The sequence below is a fragment of the Natrix helvetica genome (genome assembly GCF_964273705.1).
Source record: "Natrix helvetica genome assembly, chromosome: 5".
NCBI lineage: Eukaryota > Metazoa > Chordata > Lepidosauria > Squamata > Natricidae > Natrix > Natrix helvetica.
In genome coordinates, this window is record NC_138551.1 from 67,995,031 (window position 1) to 68,020,766 (window position 25,736).

At 37.6% G+C, this 25,736-nt stretch overlaps 1 protein-coding gene across 1 annotated transcript in view; it reads left to right on the forward strand.

Annotated features, from left to right (window-relative positions):
- DOCK1 (dedicator of cytokinesis 1) overlaps positions 1-25,736 on the forward strand; it is a 459,011-nt gene that overhangs the window by 115,702 nt on the left and 317,573 nt on the right. Inside the window, exons 19-25 of the mRNA XM_081954827.1 lie at positions 4,539-4,636; positions 5,891-5,980; positions 6,558-6,658; positions 8,933-9,058; positions 14,602-14,710; positions 20,890-20,960; positions 22,935-23,041. Coding sequence (XP_081810953.1) covers positions 4,539-4,636; positions 5,891-5,980; positions 6,558-6,658; positions 8,933-9,058; positions 14,602-14,710; positions 20,890-20,960; positions 22,935-23,041 — 702 coding nt within the window. The remainder of the gene's footprint in view (positions 1-4,538; positions 4,637-5,890; positions 5,981-6,557; positions 6,659-8,932; positions 9,059-14,601; positions 14,711-20,889; positions 20,961-22,934; positions 23,042-25,736) is intronic.

Here is a 25,736-nt window from a genome sequence, read left to right on the forward strand (position 1 = left end):
TCCAGCTGTGGGGTAATGAGTCAAATGCCTTCTTGTAATCAATCCATGCAATATTTAAATTTGTTTTTCTTTGTTTTGCATTTTTAGTACCATTTTGTCTATGAGTAGCTGATCTTTTGTTCCTCTTGATTTTTTATAATTTTCTTTTTGTTCTACTGGATACAAACTGTTTCCATCAGATGATTGAATACTGAATTTGCCAGTATCCTTGTAAAAAGTTTGAACGTTGTTGGCAGACAAGTAATTGGGTGATAGTTGCTTGGTTCTGTGCCTTTTTCTGGATCTTTCATTATCAAGTATGTTCGACCAGCTGTTAACCATTCTTCGCTGGTTGCATTTTGAAGCATTTGATCAAATTGATTGGCCATGCGATGATGGAGGCTGGTCAGGTGTTTTAGCCAGTATCCATGAAGTTCATCCAGGCCAGGTACACTCCAGCTCTTGACCTTCTTTGCTTGTTTTGCTACCACGTCATTTTTTATTACAATATATTCCATCTTGTTTTGTGTTGTTTGTTGTTGAATATCTTTGATCCAGGAGGCAGTGTTGTTGTGTTCCACTGGGTTTTCCCACAGTTCTTTCCAAAAGTTCAAAGTTTTTTCTTTACATGGGTGAATATTAGTTTGTATTCGATTTTCATCAAGGGACCGGTAGAAGAGGTGTTGGTTTCTTTTCAACTGGACATTTTCACAATATTGTTTTATTCGTCCTTTGTATCTTTCAATTTTCCTTGCTGTTTCTATTGCACGTTGTTTTAGTTCTTCCATAATTTCCATTATTGTTTTTTCCTCCAGGTTCTATTTTTTGTGTAAACTACTTTTCAGTTTTTTGTTCTTTAGTTTTCCTTCTTTCAAGAACTTCAGATTGCTGATATCCCCTCGTAGTTTTTAAATTTTATTTTCAAGTCAATTTTCCACTTTGGTGTTCCAGTGGGTTTCTTTTTTGGCATTTTATAACCTAGTTCTGCAGTTATAACGGCAGCTGTGCTATACATTAATTGGTTGGTTTCATATAGTATGCTGGATGGGATGGAAGTTAAAATATTGTTCACGGCAGTTAACAGATCTTTCACTCGTTTGCTATGCCCTTCGCGAATGATAGGTAGTCTTTTTCTTTCTACATTTTCTTTGATGTGGTTTTCAATTTTTTCTTTCGGCATTATTGCTAGATCACTTAGCTCTACACTTTCAAGTTGTGGCACAGGAGGGTCTTCATCCTGTATGTTCGCTTCTTCCACTGGCTGGTCAATTTGTCAAGGTGTTGGAGCTTGTTCAGCTTGTTCATCATCACTTGTTGTTTTCTTTTTAGCCAATATTTCTAGATGTTGCATTTCCACTTCTGTGAAAACTTTATTACAGATGATGAAGTGCCTTTCATCCATTAATCTTTGTTCAGTTATGTCACTTTCTGGGTGTTGTTCCTTCCACAGTTGCATCATTCTTTTTTGAAATCCCCTGGCTGTTGGTTCTGCTTGGTAGTAATATTTGAGGATTTGTCGATTTTCTTCGGTTGTCCAAGTTTTGCGCTTTGGTTCCAGTCGCTTTGCAGTTGCACGCCCTGGTTCCCTGTCAGTAACAACTGAGCCCTGTAGCCTCTTTACAGCTCGAGTCCTAACCAAGGACCTAGGAACTGTTAAGGTAACGTCGGAGGATATAAACTGTTCTAAGTAGGGTGGTTTTTTGTAGAGTTAGAATGTTCAAGTGCGATAAATTTAGAATTTCCAAATAGCGAGGAAGCCCTTTAGGTATTGCTCCAAGGGCTCCAATTACAATCGGGACAACACTCGATTTCTTTTTCCGCAGTCGCTCAACTTCAATTTGCAAGTCCCGGTACTTTGTGATTTTTTCTTGCTGCTTATCTTCAATTCATGCATCACCAGGTATTGCAATGTCAATGAACCATACTTTTTTTGTTTCAACTATTGTTATGTCAGGTGTGTTGTAGGCCAAGTGTCTGTCAGTCTGGATTCTGAAATCCCACAAAATCTTGACTTTTTCATTCTCTAGAACAGCGATGGCGAACCTTTTTTGGCTCGCGTGCCACAAGTGGGGGGAGCGCAGGGGGGTTTTGTGCGGGCGTGCTGCACCCATAATGCAATGCGCGACCCCCTTGTGCGCATGCACATACAACGGGCGCAACCCCCCCATTTTTACATGCTTTTTTCACCCTCCCCAGGCTCCAGAGGCTTTATAGGAGCCTGGGGAGAGTGAAAAGAGCCTCCCCCACCCCCCCGGAGGCCCTCCAGAGGCTTCAGAAACCATCCGGAGGCTTCCCTGAAGCCTTCAGAACCCTTAAAATGACCCTCCGAGCAAACCGGAAGTGACTTCCGGTTTGCTCGGAGGGTCGTTTTAAGCGTTCCGAAGGCTTCAGGGATGGTCCGGAGGCTTCCCTGATGCCTTCGGAGCGTTTATTATTATTATTTTGGACTTGCATCATACCTGACCATTAGCAATGCTGATAGACTAAGTGAAGAACTACATTTAACACAAATACCAATGAACAGAAGAGGAAAATGATGGAGGTTAGATGCCATCTGTAGCTTCACAAATAAAACAAATATGAATACATTGTGTTAGAAATGCCAGAGTTTCGATATCCCATCTATAAGGAAAATAGAAGAAAAATATGACTATTCATATTTTGCTCTATAAAACACATGTGAGTTTTCTTGTTTTGAAGATCACATGTGTGCTGCTCTTTAAACAATTTATCAGTAATTTCCCATAAAACTATGAAGCCATTAATCATAAAAAATCATATCTTAGAAATTCTGAGTTCTCTTACTTTTATGTAGCTTTAGAAAACTTATATTACTTTTGTGGCTAAATCTATTTTTTTCAGATTTTAGGTTAAATTGACTGGAAGTATGGTTTGTTGTCAGGAAGCAGTAGGGGTGGGAAATTTCTAGTTCACAGTAGAGATGCAGCTCATGGCATTTTCTCTCTAGTCTGCCAGTTTCACACTCTTTTCACAGGCCTTGCACTGTCTTCCCAGCTCTCAGCAAGAGCTCAAGCAGCAGCTGCTTGCACACAAAGAGTTTTTCTCCCCCTCTCTTTTCTGTAAAAAACAGAGGGGATATAGAGGGCTGTCTATAGTTTATGTTAGACAGAGCTTTCAGCTCTTTCTAAAATCCATCATTTAAGATTGTCCATTGAGGTAATTCAGCCTTCGGAACACACTAACATTCCAAATTAAGGTTCAATCCTAATGTATCCATAGGACCAACTGGAACTTGTTAGATAAAATATCAGTTTTTCTACTCCTACTTGGCACATGCCTCTTGAGGAGTGACATAGATCAATAGAGATGGAAGGATAGTGGAGAAATGTTATACACCTGAAATGTCCCAAATATTACAGTGCATTTCTTTCAGCCCCATATTAGTGTCACTGTTGATGATTTCTTCCTTGGTGATAGTTCACCCCCATAATTATTTTTTGAATATTATTCATTATTTTATTTTCTCCTGGGTTCATTATAGAAAACAAATCTGAAGAAACACATTTCTTAAGAGATAATGAATTAAGGAGGTGGAGTAAAAGGAGTCCTGTTTCCTCTCTGATAAACTTGAAATGACACCATGGAAACAGGAAAATCTGGGGGGAAATCCATTAAAAATCATTTTAATAAATTAGGAAATGGTTTTAAGTTGTTCAATATAACAAGTATTTAGAAATGAATATGCAATGTTATTGCCTGGACAAATTGAATACTTGAGTAATGGAAGGAGGAAGGCATTTCATATTGGAACATCTTTTTTGGAACTAATCTTAATATCTACTATCTATATCTACATTAAATTTTAAAGTTTTTTTTAAAATCATCTACAATGTAAATCTTAACTAAATTATAGCTTTGTAATTTCTCAGTGTACTAAAGCTGATAATAACTGTAGTGATATTGCCTTTATTGGTAGACAAAATCATATTGATTTTAGAGAACTATTTTTTTTTATTTTCATGTTGTGTGCTAAAATTGTTTTTAAGGTTTTTTTTAGTCCTTCTGGAACAGGATATAAAGTAAAGGAATTACTAGTAAATCCTTAGATTATGAACTGCCTTTATTTAAATGTATCTCATTTATCGATTTGATTAGCATGATGTTGGATTGCAGGAATTCAAAATCAACATGGGAAATTGACTGCTTACATGTTTTCTTCTGTTCCAGAACAGATGGATAATATAGCTGATTTCTGTATTCATATACAGTATATGTTATATACGTCTAAAATCTGATAACTAGACTTAATAATCCTTGGGCTACATTTTGTTCTTTATAAGAGATCTTTTTGGCCAAAAATACTTATTCTACCCAATGATAACATGCTGAAATGTATTTTGAAGAGTTCCTTTAACATTCTGCAGTGGATTTGTGGAATGGCATGGGAGAAGATTGTATCCCTTTCTGTCAGTCAATAAACATTATTAGATTCAGATTAACATATGTAAGATTGCAGCTGGTAGAAGTTGTTCCAGTCTTTTTCTGCTGTTGTATTTTATGTATGATAGGATTATCCAACTTTTCTCCTTCCTTTTTAGTGGATTTACTGGGGCTTTTGAAGTGGCGATCCAACACAAATATACTGCAACAGAATTTAAGGCAACTGATGAAAGTTGATGGAGGTGAAGTTGTTAAAGTAAGAAATTGTTTTGCTTGGTGGGGGCAATCGGCAAGGATTATTAATATGGAAGGAGCAGCATTTTTTATAGTATGAAAATATCCTGCTTCTTGTTGCTAGTAAAATGAAATATCCTACAGGTGGTCTTTGACTAGATTCACCAGTCTCAGAAGCTCCTTCCATCTCTACAATTCTATATGTATGTATATTCAGTCATACAGGGAAGTTTACGACCTGTCATCATTCATTCAGCAACCTTGTTAAGGTAGGATGGTGCTGAATAAATGGTGGTTATGACTGGTCCTCAGAATTTTAGCCGTCCCAGCAACCCAATGATCACTTAATTGCAATCTGGATCCTTGGAACTGCTTCACACGTATGACTGATTGTCACCTTATAATCATTTGCAACCTTCTCTGCCTGCTTCTTCAGTTGGGAAACTGGCAGGGAAGGTTGCAAGTCTCCCCCACCTGTGCATTCTTTTGCAGTCCACTATGCTCATGTCAGCCCCTCATACACACCCTCCCTGACCTGTGCCACACTTCTTGTGCACCCCCTTGTATCTTCCCTGAACTGTGCCACATTCTCACACCTTATAAACCCTGCTATTGAGATGCAAGTTATTGAATCCTTGGTGGAACATTGCCAATACCTCATTTAATATGATAAAAATAGCACAAGTAAAGAAGATACTATGAGGAGCAGAATGTAAGAAATCATACATATTAGATAAGAATGCCCGTGGCTGTGTCATTAATCCAGAATACTTTTTCTTTTTAAAAATGAAGTCTGAACATATATCAAGTGTGCAGAATGTGGTAGTTATGTATGCTGATTTGCAGCATATATGGTCTATATTCCATCCTTGTAGTAGACATTGATATAAAGAATTTCAGAATCTACATGATCAGGACTGGGTTTTCTCAAAAACAGCCAAAAATCCATTATCCAAGAAAACTACAATGTCCTTGAAACACCGCAGAGGCTGATAATAGTATATGGTCTGAGTTCATCACTTTCAGTGTACCTCCTTAATTTCATTTTCTTTTGACTGTGATTTTTTATAGTTACATTTCTCTATATATGAACATAAAATGTATCCATATACATACTTTTCTTGGGACAGTGTGAATAAGGTATTTTTGTTTTATTTTCCACTGTAAAAAATTAATATAACCACCACTGTTGAACCAGTAGGCATTTAATTACTTTTTAGATAAAGTTTAGTTTTTGAATATCTGTTATACTATTGACCATAATATTTTTTTCCAGTTCCTTCAAGATACACTGGATGCATTGTTTAACATTATGATGGAGAATTCAGAAAGTGAAACATTTGACACATTGGTGTTTGATGCTTTGGTAATATATATGTATATTATATATATATGTATGTGTACACAAACATACAGAGATATATATTGCTTTATAGTGGTTTATTTCATTTAATATATATTCCCTGTAAGCAGTGAAACTTTTATGAATCTCAAGTGTTCTGTGCAAATACAATCATGCTATTTTCCAAAGACTTATGATATCATTGACAACATGAAATACTGTTTTGGACTTTATACCATAGATGTAATCTTAAACAAACAAGTTGTCTAAATTTACTTAGGTATCAAAAGACACACTAAAGTCAAATGCCATAGATTTTCAGACAGCAAGAATTCTGTTGTGCTGTCAATTACAGATGACCTTCATAGGTCAACCTAGTCTATATTTGAAGACAATTGGTAAAGCCTTATTGTTACTCTCAGTTTAGGTCTATTCAAAATTGTACTTCAATCTCCTTCCCTTAAACTTAATATATGGAAGTGAAATCCTATCAGCAAATTAGGTTTTATAGATGGAGCTTTCTTCTAATTATTTCACAAAAAATGTAAATATTTGAAACATTGTACTTTCAAGATAATAAATATCCTTTTCCATTGAACAGGTTTTTATCATTGGACTAATTGCTGACCGGAAGTTCCAGCATTTCAATCCTGTTTTAGAAACCTACATTAAGAAACATTTCAGTGCTACTTTGGCTTATACGTAAGTGATTAAATAACTATGTCATGGCTGAAAATTAGTTACTTAAATAGGAGGTAGAAAAAGTCATTATCATACATGCTTATATTGTTCTGTAGGTTGACTAGGCCAGTTTGTTGTCGAACCTACTATTCTGAGGGCCTCTTAGACTGTTAATAAAAGATGTTCATCCAATCCTCTAATAGTCTTACTTTCTGGACCATTTGAGTTATTTCAGAATTAAAATCTTTTTTTGTTGTTCTGGGTTTCTTATCTGAGAAAGATTGTTGTGTCCATAGCTAAGTAGTTCATCATATATGCAGGTATGATAGATTACAATCATAGATTGCAGGTATGATCAAAGAGAAAGGCTTTCCACGAGTAACTAGAAGATGGTACTGCATTAGCATATGCTGCTGAATCTCCTTCATCTTAGTAATCAACCACATATGTTAAGGGTGAAATTGGTATGTGATGAATCTCATATTTGAATTGTCTAGGCTCTTGCATATTGTAAGAATAATCTTGAATTGTACTTAAGAGCTATTCCTAGTTACAGTTACACATAGTTGCTATGGAACTCAAAAGATTTACAAAGATCCAGTTCTATAGAGCCTGTGTCCTGAGCACACTCTTGTACTGCAGTGAGTCTTCGACTCTTTATGAACGGAAGGAGAGAAAGTTGAACAACTTTGATATGTGCTGTCTCTGATGTATTCTTGGCATCACCTGGCTTGACAAAGTTCCAAATAGCACAGTCTTGGGAATATGCTGGAATTTCCAGCACATATATACTGTTGAAACAGTGACGTCTGTGCTGGCTTGGGCATGTCATGAGAATGGCTGATGGTTGGATTCTGATAGATCTCCTGTATGGAAAATTAGTGCAGGGAAAGCACCCTAGAGGGAGACCACAGCTGCTATATAACAATATCTCCAAGAGGGATCTAACGACCTTGGGAATGGACATTAACAGCTGGGAAACCTTGACCGCTGATCGTTCAGCATGGCCTTCTCCAATTTGAAGAAATACTTGTTCAGCAGGCTGAGGCAAAGAGGCAGTTCTAGAACCAGTGAAATCTGGGGACTGGGCAGAGGACAGAATGTGTGGAAGGGATTGCCACTCCCAAATTGGCCTTTTTAGCTACATCAGATGCTGCGTTTAGGACCTCTTTCCAGAGCACGATACCATAAACCATAGAGCTTTGCAGAGCACGATACCTTTTGAGACTGAAGGATGCCAATGATATGGAACTCAAGAGATTTACTACCTTGCCTCTAAACAAGCGATCTATTTCCTTGCTTGGCAAGAAGCCTCATTGAATATCTTTGCTTTGCTTGCTTGGTATGGGTGCTGGGAGGCCTGCTGTCATCATTACCCAATTCCTCCAGTTGTTCAAGTGATACCTGTATTTGATCAGCCTGTGGTGATTATTGACTTTGTGTTTCCTGAGATTGATATTCCATAAGATCTGCTTGACCAGTTTCTTCAGATTAAAATTCAGACTCAGCATCTGAGTTTTGGCTCTGACAACTGTAGAGAACCATAAAGATATCCTTCAAGAAAGTACGTGAAGATCAGTAGCAAAATATGTCCTTAGTCTAGGAAAATGAGATACAGATAGTTCTCACTTACTAACTGCAATAGAGACTGGCACCCTATTGCTAAGCGGTGTGGTCTTAATCTTTTTCCTGAAGAAGCTGTTTGTGCCATTTTGTTTTTAAATAAACTCTGTATGAGTATGGACAGATACAGAAACATACTTCATTTGATTACACATAAATATTTGTTGCATTATTCTAAAACCTTTGTTTAGAAAACCTGACTGAAGAAGAATAATTTAAAACTATTTGTAGTATATCCAGAAATGTATTCACAGTAAACAGAGAAAACAATGAAAACAAGTCTTCATACTACATTTACTGGCTTGTCAAAATGTGAAAAAAATGCAGTCTGTGTCATGGAGAAATTTAATTTACAAGTGCTCTGACATTTGTGTGCAAAACGGATGCAGCTTCGTGCGATTTTCTTTAGCATTGATCCAAAAAAACGGAGGCATCTTTTTGTAAGTCTTTTGATTCTCTATTGAAGTTCTTCCTTTTTTATATTTTCTTTCACTTTCTTTTTTAAAAAGATTTTTTAAATCCTGCCTTTATTATTTTTAGCGTATCTTGAGTTTTCTTTTTATTCTTTATTTTCTTTTGTTGTCTCTGAAAGTTCTCTGAACACAAATCATGATTATGCTGTATGCTAGTGCATCTCATTGTATGTATGATCTATATTTTTCTTTTCCTCAGAAAACTGACAAAAGTTTTAAGGACTTATGTGGACAATGCTGGTGTCACTGATCAACTATTCAAGGCTATGAGATCTTTAGAATATATCTTTAAATTTATTGTGCGATCAAGAATTTTGTTCAACCAGTAAGTATTATAACATCTTTGTCCATAATGCAGCCTTCAAAATACTTCAGTTTTTATAGTAGTGGTTTTATATTAAATAATATAAGATGTGAAGTGTTCTTTTGAGATATACAGTAATCATTGCCAGCTTCATTAGTTGTAGATGAAAAGAACACTGAATGTTTAGCGTAGAATGTTGGTCAGTTCTTTTCTTGCTGACTAATTATTAACTGTTAAGTTGTCACAACTGCATTGTGTCTAGCATTTACAATAATACAATACAATAGCAAAGTTGGAAGGGACCTTGGAGGTCTTCTAGTCCAACCCCCTGCCTAGGCAGGAAACCCTATACCATTTCACACAAATGGCTATCCAACATCTTCTTAAAGACTTCCAGTTTTGGTGCATTCACAACTTCTGGAGGCAAGCTATTCCACTGATATAATTGTTCTAACAGGAAGTTTCTCCTCAGTTCTAAGTTGCTTCTCTCCTTGATTAGTTTCCACCCATTGCTTCTTGTTCTACCCTCAGGTGCCTTGGAGAATAGTTTGACTCCCTCTTCTTTGTGGCAACCCCTGAGATATTGGAACACTGCTATCATGTCTCCCCTAGTCCTTCTTTTCATTATAAATCTATTTTCATTTATAGATTTCCCTGACATTGTATGCCATACACTAAATAAATAAAGTTAACTCAGTGTGTTATACTGCTTGCTTGGCAAGGCCGTGTGCCTCTTATTTGAATTATTTGACAAAAATTCCCAAAATTAAGTATTGTGCCCTGCAATGTACTAATACAATATTGTTGCAATTTAATTTTACTTGATCATATGAATACTTAGAAAAGTTAGAAACAGTTTGGTCCATTAATGCACCAGGCCAGAATGATGGAGACTATGAGTTCTAGTTTTGCCTTAGGCATGAAAGATGGTTTGGTAACTTTGGGCAGTTACTCTCTTTCAGCCCAATTTATCTCACAGAGTTTTTGAGGAGAAGGGAGGAGAATTAGATACGTTTGTCACATTGAGTCATTAATAAAAATAATGAGAGTGGATTTTTTTAAAAAAATCTAAAAGAATAGTTATGCTACCCTAGTTTTGGTGATTATTATCTGATACTTTTGATTACTATGTAGAAGTAATTTGTACAACAATGCCACTTATTAAGGAGGAAAAAGACTACCGGTAGTAAGACAAATGTGCTTTTTAAAAACAGATTTACTGATGAGATGTATAAATATTTATTGGTAAATATATTTTCTTGTCAATACATATCTATTCCAAAAAAATTCAGAATCAGCAGGGGGCTTTTCGTACTGATTCATATCTAAATTAATATCCTATATTTCTCTTTATTTCAGTTCTCTAAGTTCATGGTTCTTTTTGGGAGGGAGATATTTCAGTTTTAGGTCTCTCTATCATTTATCATTACCATGTTTTTATTAAAAATAATAGGCTGATTTTTGTCAGTTACTGAACCATTTAAACCTAGTTTGTGGGAGTTTAAATAATATACTGGATGAGGCCTAGAGGTTCTTTGGAATAAATGAGAATAATTTGTTAAGTAACAATAATTTCCTATGGTTCACACTACTTTATGGCCAACAATTTAAAAAGTCAATTCTAAATAAAAAAGGCTATCTGCATCCAGTACAATATGACACTGAATTTTTGACTAGATATTAATATAAACAACAGAGAATAATTATATGTTTTTAAGGGTAGTAGAAATAAAAATTGTATCCTGATTTTGTCTTTGGCAATGTGTGATGCTCTTTAAAAAAAGTGTTGTGATGTTACGTATACAACTTATTCAGAAGACAGGTAGTGCTTGTAAAAGATGTATGGGGAGTTCCAATGACTCCCACAAGCCAAGATCCTTAAGCCTTTTTCTCTCACACATCACTGTTGCAGTCTCCATACAATAGTTGTAGGGGAACCATGTGACATCCTAGAGAAAGGTTTGTATAATAATAATAATAATAATATATTTATTTCTTAGCCGCACCCTCTCCCGAAGGACTCGGGGCGGCGTACAATGAAACATACGAAATAAATATGTGAACAAAACAAACATATAACAAAGACATACACTGAAACATACACAACATACACAAGGAGGAGGTCGGCTGATAAAAAACAATTAAAATACAGTATTTAAAACCCCCTAGAAATTAAATATAATTAAAATACCCAGTTAAAAACCCGTCAGGAGCGATATGGTTAGATCAAAGTTGAGCCAGGCCAGCTGCTTGGAATAGGTGGGTCTTAAGCTTAATACGGAAGGAGCGGAGGTCAGAGGTATTCCTAATATCCGGAGGGAGGTCATTCCACAGGGCTGGGCCCGCTACAGAGAAGGCTCTACTCCTAGGCGCCGCCCTACGACATTGTCTAGCGGACGGCACCTGGAGGAGACCCTCTCTGTGCGAGCGAATTGGTCGCAGGGATGTATGGGGCAGAATACGATCCCGCAAGTAACTAGGTCCTAAGCCATGGAGCGCTTTAAAGATAGTTATCAAAACCTTGAAACGCACCCGATAGACCACAGGAAGCCAGTGCAGCTCGCGCAGGAACGGTGTCACATGGGAGTACCTAGTACTCCCCATAATTACCCGCGCGGCTGCGTTCTGGACCAACTGTAGCCTCCAGGTGCATTTCAAGGGAAGCCCCATGTAGAGAGCGTTACAGTAGTCCAAGCGAGACGTCACCAGCGCATGAGTGACTGTGCGCAAGGCGTCCCGGTCCAGTAGGGGGCGCAATTGGCGCACCAGGTGAACCTGGTGGAACGCCCCCCTTGCCACGGCTGTCACATGGTCATCCATGGACAGCCGGGCATCCAGGAGGACGCCCAAATTGCGCGCCCGCTCCACGGGGGCAAGATGAATGCCCCCAATGGCCAATGATGGAATTAATTGGCTGAACCGGGGGGCTGGTACCCACAGCCACTCCGTCTTGGAAGGGTTGAGCTTGAGTCGGTTGTCATCCATCCAGATCCGTACGGCTTCCACACACCGGGACATCACTTCGATGGCCTCGTTGGGGTGATTCTGGGTGGAAAAGTACAGCTGAGTATCATCAGCGTACAGATGGTATCCCACCCCGAAACCACGGATGATCTCACCCAGCGGCTTCATATATGTGTGGAACAGGAGTGGCGAGAGGACCGACCCCTGTGGTACCCCGCAAGTAAGGGGGCGTAGGGTCGACCTCTCTTCTCCTGTCAACACACGCTGCGTCCGGTCAGAAAGGTAGGAGCCGAACCACCGCAAGACGGTGCCCCGGACCCCCCAACCCCTCCAGCCGGCGCAGCAGGATACCATGGTCGATGGTATCAAAAGCCGCCGAGAGGTCTAATAGGACCAGGATAGAGGAACAACCTCTATCTCTGGCCCTCCAGAGATCATCCACCAACGCGACCAAGGCCGTCTCCGTGCTGTGACCGGGGCGGAAGCCGGACTGGCGCGGGTCTAGATAATCATTTTCCTCCAGATGTCGTGGGAACTGGTGGGCCACCACACTCTCTACAACCTTCGCCAAAAAGGGAAGGTTGGAGACAGGACGATAATTGGCCAGCTCCAAAGGGTCCAGGGAAGGCTTCTTGAGCAAGGGTCTCACCACCGCCTCTTTCAAGGCGGCCGGGAGAGACCCCTCGCCCAACGAAGCATTCACTAGGCCCAGGAGCCAGTCTCGTGTAACCTCCCAGGATGCCAGTACAAGCCAGGAGGGACACGGGTCCAATAAACATGTGGTGGGTCGCAGTCGTCCACGCAATCTGTCCAAATCCTCGATGGCAACCAAGTCAAACTCCTCCCAGATCGAAACCTCAAGACTCGCCATGGGCGTCTCCACTGGATTACTGACAGGAACCCAGTCTCTCCGGATTTGAGCGATTTTATCCTGCAGATATTTACCAAATTCCTCTGCCCTGCCCTGTAGAGGGGCCTCCCGCGGCCTCTGAAACAAGAGGGAGCGGGACACCCGAAACAGGGCGGCAGGGCGGTTCTCCGCGGATGCAATGAGAGTGGCACAATATTGGCGTTTGGCCGCTCTCAATGCCACAAGGTACGTCCTTAAATGGGCTCGTACCTGTGTTCGATCAAATTCGGAGCGAGAGGATCTCCAACGACTCTCTAGACGTCTCTTGCGGCATTTCATCACCCTCAGCTCCTCGGTAAACCAAGGGGCTAGGGTGGATCGTTGCCGCCGGAGAGGCCGCAAAGGCGCCACCCGGTTCAAGGCCCCGGTAGTTGCATTATTCCACGCAACCACCAGGTCCCCTACCTGGGGGCGGGTCAAGGTTACAGGAGGTGGCCCAAGCTCCGTCTGGAACCTATCAGGTTCCATCAGGCGCCTGGGGCGGAACCATCTGGCACTTTCCGGTTCCGCCTCCCCGCAGCGGGAGGTAGCACCAGGGAAGTCAAGACGAAGGAGTGAGTGATCTGACCATGACAGGGGAGTGATGGTTAGGTCCCCTCCTCCCAGATCACTCAGCCACTGGCCAGAGACAAAAACAAGGTCCAGAGTGTGTCCTCCCTCGTGTGTTGGGCCCTGAATCATTTGAGTCAGGTCCATGGCTGTCATGGAAGCCATGAACTCCCGAACCCCCTCTGATGCTTCTCCCACCGACGGCAGGTTAAAATCCCCCATCACTAAAAGTTTGGGGGTCTCAACCGCCACCGATGCGATCAGCTCGAGGAGTTCAGGCAGGGCCGCTGATGTATAGCGAGGAGCCAGGTATACTATCAGCAGGCCCAACTGTCTCCCAGGCCCCCATTTCACAACAAGGGCTTCACATCCGGACGTCTGTGGCACAGTAGACTCCCTCGGCTCTAAGTCCTCCCGAATAATTGCTGCCACCCCGCCGCCCCTTCCCTGGGCCCGGGGCTGGTGAAATGCTCGGTATCCTGGTGGGCACATTTCCACGAGGGGAAGACCTCCCTCGTGGCCCAACCAGGTCTCCGTTATTCCCGCGAGGTCCGGCTCCCCCTCTAAAATTAGATCGTGAATGAGGGGGGCCTTGTTAACAACGGACCTCGCATTGCATAACAACAGCCTCAGGCCTTGGGTCTGTAACTCTTGACCACCTAGAACGCGGGGGTTGGTACAAGCGACCGGGTGTAACCAGCAACCACGGTCTCCCAACCGACTGTAAGTTCTTAAACTGCCCTCGTATCTGCCCCTCCCTGCGACTGTTGGAATTAAAGAGCCCTGTATAGGAATGGTGTCCTCCCCCTCCTCCTCCCTTCCGCCCCTTCTGCTCGCGACCACACCTGGGGGCCCGGCTCTCACATCGCTCCTGATCTGACCCACCCCGCCCCACAACCCCTGAAACCCCACCCCTACAAATATTTAAAAAGCAACTAACTAAAAACCCCCTGAGTCTCCGCTTCCTCCACTATGTCAGTGTAATCCACCATAGCCAGAATTAATGTGCAATAACCTATGATATTCTTATGGAAGAATAAGAAGGCTGGTAAAGGAGGGTGTTGAGAGAAAGGAGTACTTGTTAAATAATTTTAATTATTGTACTCTTTTTAAATGTTTTGGTGTTATTTGTTTTTCTCAGATTGTATGAGAATAAAGGGGAAGCTGATTTTAGGGAATCCTTGCTTCAGCTCTTTAAGTCTATTAATGAAATGATGAGCAGTGCCTCCGACCAGACTGTTTCAGTAAAGGTATGTTTTGGAAATAGAAGGGCCCTTTTATTTTATCTATAAAAATATTTAGTTTTACACATTGCAGGAAATTTTATATTTTACTTTGAAAAATGACGTTCAAAATGTGTCCAGAGAATTTTCAGTAGCCTGAAATTTGTAATGAAACTTTTTCTGTAGATGTATTTGTTGCTGAAATTAATACTCTAGTGTGTTAGTATCGAAGTAGGAAATTTGTCCATATGAATTAATGTTTCTTTCTGAATTGACAACATTACTGTGGCATAGCTCTGATTTTGTTATTGCTATTGCTTTGTATGAACTCAAGTGAGTTAATTATACCTTCTTAAGCCCTGTATTCTCTTACACAAAGAAAACATCAGAACAAAATCATCTTCGCAGCAGAAGGCAAAGCAAATGGATACTGGATGACACTATACTTAATAATTTTGAAGAGTGTTGGGGTTATGGGGAGTTTGATGATAGTATTTGCTTCTTTTGTTCCCCCCCAGCATACCCTACCCTTGGGATTTGGAACAGCTTGTTTAGAGATGTACGTGTGTATGTGTGTGTGTGTGTTTGTGTAGTATGGCATTTTATTTTTCCTGTCTCATGTTATCAGAAACAATGTGATAGATGATAGATAGATAGATGATAGATAGATAGATAGATAGATAGATAGATAGATAGATAGATGATAGATAGATAGATAGATAGATAGATAGATAGATAGATAGATAGATAGATAGAGAAAGAGTGAGACAGACAGAAAGACAGATAGATCTTGGAGCAATTGATGATTTATGAAATTACAATTCTATTAATTCGTATCAATCTAGAAAATAGACCTTTCATATTCTGCAACATAGTATTTAGTCACTGAAATAAGTGAGAAATTTGTTTCTTATAATGTCTGCTTGTGAACTGTGTCATTTTCATTAAAGGATAATTAACTTTATAGTGGCTGAATCTCCTAACATACTATAGAAATATATATATAGCAAATCTGTAGTCATCACTTAACAGAAGGCAAAATAAGATTTCAAAATAGATAACTTCATACCAATGTATGTCTAATTAATAAGTTTAAATTGAAAATTGAAAAGCCAGGTAAATTTTGAGCATGTTTTGTGCGTGTGTGAGGGGGGCATCGCATCTTACTCCTTTCATTATTTATCTTCTCCCTCACACACAACCACATGCTTATTGTGAGGTTAGGGTATCCTATCTGGATTTAATACATTTAATATTTGTATTTTTAATGTATTTCTACCCTACTTATATGCAAAGTAATTCCTAGTATATTATGAAGCAAATAGGCTTGAGTTAGGAAATCTTTTTCATAAATGTGGAGTTGAAAATTAGTTGTTGAATGTGAGAAGAGTAATATATAATGAAAGTAAAGCATACATGAGAATAAATGGGATAAAATATTGTTTCAACACGAACAGGGCATAAAATAAGGGAGTGTGATGTTTCTTGGCTGTTTAAAGTGTTTATGAATAAATAAGTTAGTATTCATGATATTTTTCAAGGACATATTACTATGTTGTCTATTTATCTGAATGATTTGCAGTTAGATTTTACGATGCAACAAAATATTGAATTGAAGACCAATGTAGCAAAGACCAAGATTGTATATCAAAATGGGTTGAATGATTGCCTGTCATATGTAAATAGCAAAAATAAGAGCAAGTAGCTGAATTTATATAAACTGGTAGTTTGCTATAGTTGGAAAAACAGATGGAGAAATAGATTTGTGTATGTCTGTTTGTCTTTTGGTCAGTATTACGTTTGGTGACTTCCTGTAGTCAGTAGAGAGACTGGTTTAACACAAGGTCACTAGGGTAGCTTGGGGCTTAAGCACGAATGAAAACCATGGCCCCCAGTGTCTAGAATGATGACATTGTATCAAGTTGGCTTTCTGGAGAAAGTGGTATAAGAATATGGATATGGTAAAAGAAACAGAGAAAAAGTCATGCATGATTTAAAATGGATTAAACACAAAAATGAGTGACTATTATGTAAGTATTACATTGTGTTGATTTGACCATGTAGTCATAATGAATGATTCAATTGCAAATAAGTAAATAAAGGCTGAATGGGTCAAAATGAAACATTACAAAAGTTATAATTGGATAGAGAAAGGGCTCTGTATGAGTGGATATATGAATATTTTGTAATGAATGATGATTTACAAGATAGAAAGATACCTGACTGATACTTATATAATAGTGTTCCTTTTATTACAATGGTATTCTTTTTGTTATGTTATGGTTTTTTATTTTATTACAAATACTTTTCTTCTGTATTCTGCAAAACATAGCTTACCTGAAAAAAAGCAGAACAATTGGTATATATATAAGGCATATAAGTGAGTAAATGAGGATCAAATCACATAAGCAATATATGAAGAAAGAGTGAATGGATTAAGAGGAATAGGAAAACTAAGAAGGTTGTGATTGGATGGGGTTCATGAAAAGTTCAAAGCCTAATAATGTAAAATAAATTAAAAAATCAACTATATTTTTATTTCACTTATTCCATTCTTTTATCTTAGTATTTCTTACTTCCTTTTGTGCAATTTTCATGTTATTTATTGTGAAAGAAAATAGCATGATGAGTATATTTGTACATAAAATCAGTGCATATGAATGTATTGCTTATTCTCACCCATATATTTCAGATGGCTGTTTGTTGGTTGATAGTCCCAAATTAACAGTGTGTCAATTACAGACACTAGGAGGCAGATAGAACATCCAAGTTCATATTCCTGTTTAGATGAAATCACAACACAGTAGTAATTGTAGTATGGGAGACTGATATCTAACAAGCGTGAACAGTAATGTAGACTAGGAATTTGGAAATTTTTAATATGCTACCTAAGTGTAATGAAGGATTAGCTTTTTGTTCTTTATTGGTATGAGATTATGAAAATGTGTGTTGTCATTAGGCTGATTAAATTCTGTTGTCCTTCCTGTGATGGGAACAGGGATATGAACCTTGGCTCAGTGATGTGCAAGAATGTTAATTAATAATTTTAATTCATAATGTTAATTTAAGAAGTTAACAAACTGTTTAATTGTTGGTAATTGTTCCTGATGTTCCTGATATCTGATAACTATTGCCTGAAATTAATATTCCCTCTTTTCAAGTATATCAGCATCTGGGAATAGCTAACATAGTAATGATGCCACTAATCATGCAGGATCTCATTTCAGCTATAGCTTGCAAATAGAGTAAAGGTCGCATTTGCTATTTGGCTTTCATAAGACTTAGCTTTGACCTTGTATAAAGTTAATCAGCTTTCTAATTTAAATTATTCTAGAGTCTCCATTATTTTCTTTTACTTTTTAAACTAAGCCATAATTCAGATAATTAAATATTTTAATTATAATTTGAGACATTAGTCATCTGTCTGTATTGTCATCATTAATTTATTTTATAAAAGGGAATGCTATTTATTTCAAATCCACTGAAGACATGCTGTAGTAGAATTTTTTTTTTAAATACACAGTTAATTAGCATAAATGCTAATTATTAACAAATATACTAATCATTAATTTAGCAAAACTAAACTGAAATGCAAATTATTTTAGAACACTGGTAGGAATTAGTTTCAGTCCTGGTGTATATGTAATAGAATATAAGCTTATATGCAGGTTATATTAAAACAACAATTATATATTTTTAAAGAAATATTTATCCAAAGCTCAGATGCCTTTTTTAAATATACAGTGTCATTTTTTTTCTAATAAAATGGTAGTAATTCTCAAAGGAAAAAAAACACTTTTTTTTGCTTGTTCACGTAATTTGAAAGCATTTCTTTCAAATTAAGAGGCATTTTTGTTTTATCTCAAAACTTCAAAATTATTACTAGAGTATTCATGTTTTTAAAAATCAAAATGAAATTTGCAGGAACATTTATCTCAAAGCTATCACTAATATTAGTAAAATACAGTGTCCAATAGTAAGATACTATCGTACTGATAAAGTAGCTTCCAGAATTAGTAAATTAGAAAAAGCTTTCTAATTGGAAACAACTTAATGTTTTTTTAGGTCTTTCTCTTTTTTATTTCCCTTCCTCCCACTTTTTGTCTATATATGAAAAAAACATGTAGGTTTTTTGGCAACAATAGAGAAAAGGTTTACTATACCTTCTTCTAGGACAGGGGTGTCCAAACTTGGCAACTTTAAGACTTGTGGACTTCAACTCCCAGAATTCCCCAGCCAGCTTTCTGCTCTGCTGGCTGGGGAATTCTGGGAGTTGAAGTCCACAAGTCTTAAAGTTGCCAAGTTTGGACACCCCTGTTCTAGGATATTTTTAATCCTTTACACTCTAGCCTACAGTCATGGCATTTCTTGGTTATTACCATTGAGATACTATAACTTGGTGTGACTAAACTTAACTTTTAGAGATTAATGAAGGTCAGTTACCAGCAACATGTTATAATATATTGATTATATTGTTGTCTCTAGGCATTTAGGTGCTGTTTCTTTAGAAACAGAAAAGTAATACTCGTACAAAGGAGGTAATTCTAGACATGTTTAATTGTGCAGAACATGTTTAAGTGGTCAGTAGAGGGGGCGCGTATAAGTGCACTAATGTGCCTATGCTCTCTCTCATTTGTATTTTTATTCTCTTATTCTTGTTCTCATTTTTGTTTGACGAATTTCAATAAATAAATAAAATAAAATAAATATAGAATCCTTATGGAATTAGTTCCGTTCTTTCTGAGCATATTTATAGTTGCTTGCATTTTTACTTCATACTTTGCTAACTGAAATCAGTGTAATAGGCATCATCTTGAGAAATATGTAAATTAAAAATTACTTCATGCATTATTCAAAAAAGGTTATTTTGTATCATTGATAGCTGTTATCTTATGTAAAGATATGCTAATGATTTAATTAAAATAATTACACTGAATAATGTACCCTGAACTTTACCCCAAAGTACTTCATATTAATCATCAGACATAACTATATTTTAGTCACAAAGACAGTTATAAATTTGATGGTTAATAGATAACAAACTTGGGGCCTGATTAACTCACTCTAAAGCTGCTAATAGAATTGCCTTAGTTCTGAGTTAGACTCTGGTTTCAACTAGAAGAATAGTGTAGTCTGCTTAGTACATTTATATTCTCATGCGAACGAATCTTTAAAGCAAAGTGTCAAGGAAGAAAAATCGAGTGCAATAGACTTATTCTATTAAAGCTGTAGGCAAATTAAAATAATGCAGGTAGTATCATAGAGCAAAAAGTTGAGTTCCTCAGAATTTAGGGAACCTCCTGTAATGTTACAGGAAGAAAGAAGATTCATTGAATGAATCTATATCTTGCAAAATAATATAGTATAATATTCTTTCCTTTATTTTTAAAAGGTATTTTAATTGTAAAGATTTGTTGATGTTGTTAGACTTTGTCCTTCTCTTTGCTTCAAACGTTTGGCATCATGAAGCTCATATTTATAAAATATGACATCTTAGAAAATTATAATTTTTCATCCAGAATATATTTAAATCCAGTTATCTATTTCTTCCTGGTAGCATGTTTAAAAATAATACTGAATTATCTCATTGTGTAAAATTCTGCCTTGTGCACTTGGTACAAAATAACAGCATTGAAATTCTGGTATGAAAACTGTACAAAAGCTGCTAACATTTATTTCAAGTCAATTGTGTCTAAGTATTACATAAAATAGATGGAGGCTGTACAATATTATCTATGATTTTTTTAAAATCTGATGCTACAAAGATAGAAAAATTGCATAGAAACTAATGATATAATCAACTAGAAAAGTGGAAGAAAACAAAGCTCTATCCTAAAATTGCTGCGCTGAAGGTTTTATTTGATAAATTGAAAGAGGATAACTGCAGTACAGTGGTTCACAACTGGAGATAAAGAAGGAATAAATAATATCAGTAGTGGAAATCGAAACAAATGGAAAAGACTAAAATGACAGTGGAGGAATGTGAAAGAGAATTGTGAGTCAGGGAGTTTTCCACATGGGAACCTCATTCTTTAAGTCCAGAGAGTAACATAGCAGGTAGCAAAAGAAGTAATTGCCTAAAGCTGTTGGGAAGCTAAATAACATTATTGGAAAGGATATCAGAGAAGCAGTGACAAGGAGTGCTTTAAGGAATTCAACTGTATGCTTTAATTCTTCTTTAAATAAATTATTCTGCTTATTTTTAGGGAGCTGCTCTTAAATATTTGCCAACAATTGTGAATGATGTAAAGCTTGTTTTTGATCCCAAAGAACTTAGGTACGTATGTGACATATGTGTATTATGTATATGTCTAAAACCAGTGGTGAAATTCAAAAACTTTCCTTAGCGGTTCTGTGGGTGTGGCTTGGTGGGTGTGGCTTGGTGGTCATGTGACCGGGCGGACAACAAGCAGGAACCTCACAGAGTCACAGAGAGCTCAAAAACAATCACACATAAAATTAATACAAAAGCTACACAACTGACTCACACACAGTGCAAAAGCAGCTGGACTTCACACACTAAAAAGGTTCCTACAATCATGGCACAGCTGATTGTCACACAGCTGATAGTCAGAACCTTTTTTTTTTACTTTTTTAAACTTTTTTTTTACTTTTTAAAGCATTTTTTTTACTACCGGTTTGAGCAAACCAGTAACATTTTTATTACCGGTTTGGGCGAACCAGCCCAAACCTGTAGCATTTCACCCCTGCCTAAGACTGCTTTTTTTCCTACTTAATAATAATTCTCTTTGAACGTGAAATGGTCCTATGCTTAAGTTTAAGATTGTGTTGAAAACATTTGCTAGGCTGTTAGTTTATTAATGGTAAAGCCTCCTTCAAATGCAGCTCTACATCCAGAGGTGGGTTGCTGCTTGTTTGGCCCGGATTGGGCGAACCGGTAGTAGTGGCGGTGGGACGCTGTGTCCACCCGCTCAGACGCTTCTGCAAATGCACAGAAGCGTCGCGTGCCCGGTAGCATCCCCAAACCAATAGTAAAAAAATTAGCAACCCACCTCTGTCTACATCATAGCATTTCATAGCCATGTCCCTATATTTTGCAGTTGCCTTCTGCAGTTTAAGGGATTGAAGCCTATTTCTCATCCCCAGACTTTGAGACACAAGGAATGTGATGGACCTTTTAAGTGAAATTTTGGTTTCCTTTTACCCGATGGTTATTATCTTTTTGGACTTTCTCTTTTGATGACATAATTCTTTATTTTTGCTTTGTTTTTATAATTATTTTGAAAGCTACTTTGTATTCTAACAGATCAGCATGGCAGGATCTATTCATTTCACAACTAAATAAATAGTTGGGAGTGGGGTATAGTGGGGAGTGGGGTATAGTGAACTCAGTGAGTCTTACTCAAAGTAAATACGTGAGTGTTCTTGCAATTACATATCATGTATATTTATGAACCAGTTTTCTTAAAGACCTTTGTGTTTTGCTGCAGCAACCTCCCTCCTCTGTACTGCTTGTTTTCCGAAACATAGAACTCCCCCACCATTGTGGCCTTCCGAAAACAATTAATGCAAACCTTTTCTGGAGCACTAATTTTATACAGCAGTGTCACTTTCTATAATTTAGTATTTCTAGCCTTTTATTGCCAGTCACTATTTTAATCAATTTTATTCTAATTTTGTAGTCCATGTTTATTATGCAAATTCTGTAAGGTGCTTAGAGCCTGGTTGTTTCAGGTGATCAGATAAATAAATGATTAAATAAAAATGTGAATTTATTTGTATACTTCTATTCCCAATGCACATGGACACTTTGAAGAGCAAAAATAATTATCCGACTGCTACCTTCTACAGGCAATCTTTGCATTAAACTATAGAGGAGGCATGCATTAACTACATAGCAGAGTTTCAATTCATCTTATTATCTGTTGATGATTAGTTGCAGATAGTGAATTGAATACTTGTAAAGGTTATACAGAACATATTTCACTGATTATTTTTAACACACTATTTCAAAAACCATAGGAGTGAAAAAAAACCATAAACATTTGATGAAAAAGGGAAATCCAAGAAGATATTTATTTTTCAGATTAAATTAAGGTTCAGGAGTAAGAAATAAATTTGATGGTTTTACGTAAGTCTTAAAAATGTATAAGGAGTTAATACAGATAAGATCAGAATAACGGGATCACATGATTTCTTCATTGCTTTTTCAAATATATTGGATTTTTAAAATTATTTTCCAATATTTCTAAATGAATAAAAAATGTCTTATTCTTTCTTGTTTGGCTAGCAAACTATTTACAGATTTTATACTGAATGTTCCAATGGGTCGTCTCACAATTCAGAAGTTGTACTGTTTGATTGAAATAGTCCACAGTGATCTTTTCACACAACATGGTAAGAATTTTTTTTTAAATAAGTTTAAAAATGACTTAAATTGCTAGATGATTTATTACTGTATTTTTGGAGTATAAGACACACCTCCCCCCCCCCCATAAAAGTGGGTGAAAATCTTGGTCCGTCTTTTACACTGAATACAGCATATTTGGCCTACTGAAACCCCGCCCCCTTTGCAAAAATGGACGTGTAGAGGGTTTGAGAGGCTTGCAACGTGCCCCTGGGGGCTGGGGAGGGCAAAAATGAGCAAAAAATGGGCTGTTTTTGCTCATTTCTGCCCCCACCCCAGCCCCCAGGAGCAGTCTACAAGCCTCCCAAAGCCTCTGTATGCCCTATTCTTTTGCAAAAAACGGGCCATTTTCTGCTTGTTTTTGCCCCTCCCCCAAGCCCCCAGGAGCACTCTAAGAGCCTCCCAAAGCACTGCATGCCCTTTCCCCCCTCCCTCAAAAAAGAGGCATGCAGAGAGTTTGGCAGGCCTGCAGAGCACAAAAACTTTTTTTTAATTTACCTTTTCAAAATCAAGGTGCGTCTTATAGTCCGAAAAATATGGTATTTTTCAATCTCTGTCATGCCCTGATGTGCCATACTACACACAATAGCTGAGAGAGATCACTTCCTCACCCATACGATTGGGTAAAGCTTTAGATAGATAGAAGCTAATAATTACGGTAAACAACATCAAATGGTAAATTATATTAAAACACAATATCCTTCCTTTTTTCCCCCCAATATGGAGATTTTTTGAAGGAACAGAACTTTTTAACAGGAGCTAGAGATCCCCAAAAACAAGAGACACCTGATGTCTTCTATTTTCTTCTATTCAAAATAGTTTAGACTACTTCTTCTAGCTGATATGCACAACAGGCAACAGAGAGGAAGATCTTGCCTTTTCTTCCACTGGTGCCTAGAAAGTTTTTTTTTAAAGGATCAACCAAAATCTTGACAGTTCTTTTTGTTCAGGAAAATATGGAGGATAGAATGGGCACTACAGCCAGAATCAAGCAGTGTTATAGACAGATACAGGAATTATCTTTCCTAATATAATGGAGCTGTCATATCCGACAAGAACAATCTAATGTTCCTTTGGTTGATGCACCTATTGCAACCCTTCCCATCCTTCATAGCCAGCAAGAGAACAAAAATGGTCCTTCACAGGCAATTCAAAGCTTCAATTGCCTGCTACTCACACAGCAGCTACCAATGCCTTGTTAGAGCAACCTCTGTGTGAGTAGAGGAAATGGCAGACATAGATAATATCCCTAAACTGATGGAAGATGTACGAAAACATTTCTTGAACAGCTGCTCTTCTGGCAGTTTCTTTGCTTTGAGCCCTGCTGTTATGGCAACAAACCTTGAAGCTAGAAGAAATGTCTATATACAGTTAGCACTAGGATATAGGTACACAAACTTGTTTTGAATCAGTTCCTTTTTGTAGAGATATAGCTTTTTGGGAAATATTCCAAATGTTATCTTGGTTGAAGCATATAACAAAATATTTTCTTTCCTAAGGGCAAACAAAAAATAGAAGGCCTTTTTAGATCAATTGATGTGTGGTGAGACATTTCAAGAACATTTCAGATCCAAATGATCTGGAACATCAAGAATTTCAAGCAAGACTCCTTCGCTTTAATGAATGTTGTTTGGTTTTCCAAAGTTGACAAACAAAACAAATGTGCCTATTTAATCTGATGCCAACGCCACTGAAGGTTATTGAACTTTGTGGGAGGCAATAGCCAAAGGCTCTGTTTAGGAATTTGCTTAGATGCCAAGAAAGAAATTTGCGGCATCATGTTGTTCAAGACAGATGTCAGTTTTCTGGAGTTTAATGCAATTTTTGTTTGGCATTGAAAAATTGAAGGGAAATAATGTACTGATGAAAATAAAATGTTTACAGTATGTAAAAGTTTCTCTGCGTAAGCAAGAAAAGACACATTCCAGGATTCTCAACAGAGTGAAATAAACTTGCACTTAATAAATGTGGGACATATATAGGAATCTCTAGTAATGTAGTGACTTGGCTCAGCAAGGCCTCTATCAAGTGGTTGAAATTGAATCTCAATAAGCCAGTTCTCCATCTGCTAATGTTTCAACTTGGCTTTCTGATTGCAAACTTGTTTGTAATGAGGTTTGTAATACTTAGACTCAAAATGTTTTCTCAAAGCTTTTGTGTCCAGGCACAACTCAATAATCTGTCCCCAGTATACCAAAAGGCTCAATTTGTTTTTATGGCCATTATTTCTCAGACATATAAGCCCAATAATTCAAAACATAGATCACATAAGTGACAGTGATGACTATGGAATTCACTCCCAAATGATGTAGTTCATTTTATGAAGAATATAAATCCATTTAGAGTATGCAAACTCCATTATTTGAAGATCTCCTACCCATGGGATATCCATGTCAAATGATCCAATGAATTACTATATTGCTATGGCACAGTGGTTAGAATGCAGTACTGCAGGCTACTTCTGCTGCCTGCCTGCAATTTGGCAGTTCGAATTTCACCAAAGTCAAGTTGATTCAGCCTTCCTTCCGAGGTTGGTAAAATGAGAATCCAGATTGTTGGGAGCAATATGCTGACTCTATAAACCCCTTAGAGAGGGCTCTAAAGCACTCTGAAGTGGTATATAAGTCTAAATTCTATTGCTACTGCTACTATATCCAGATATAATTTTAGCACTTCTTTATCACT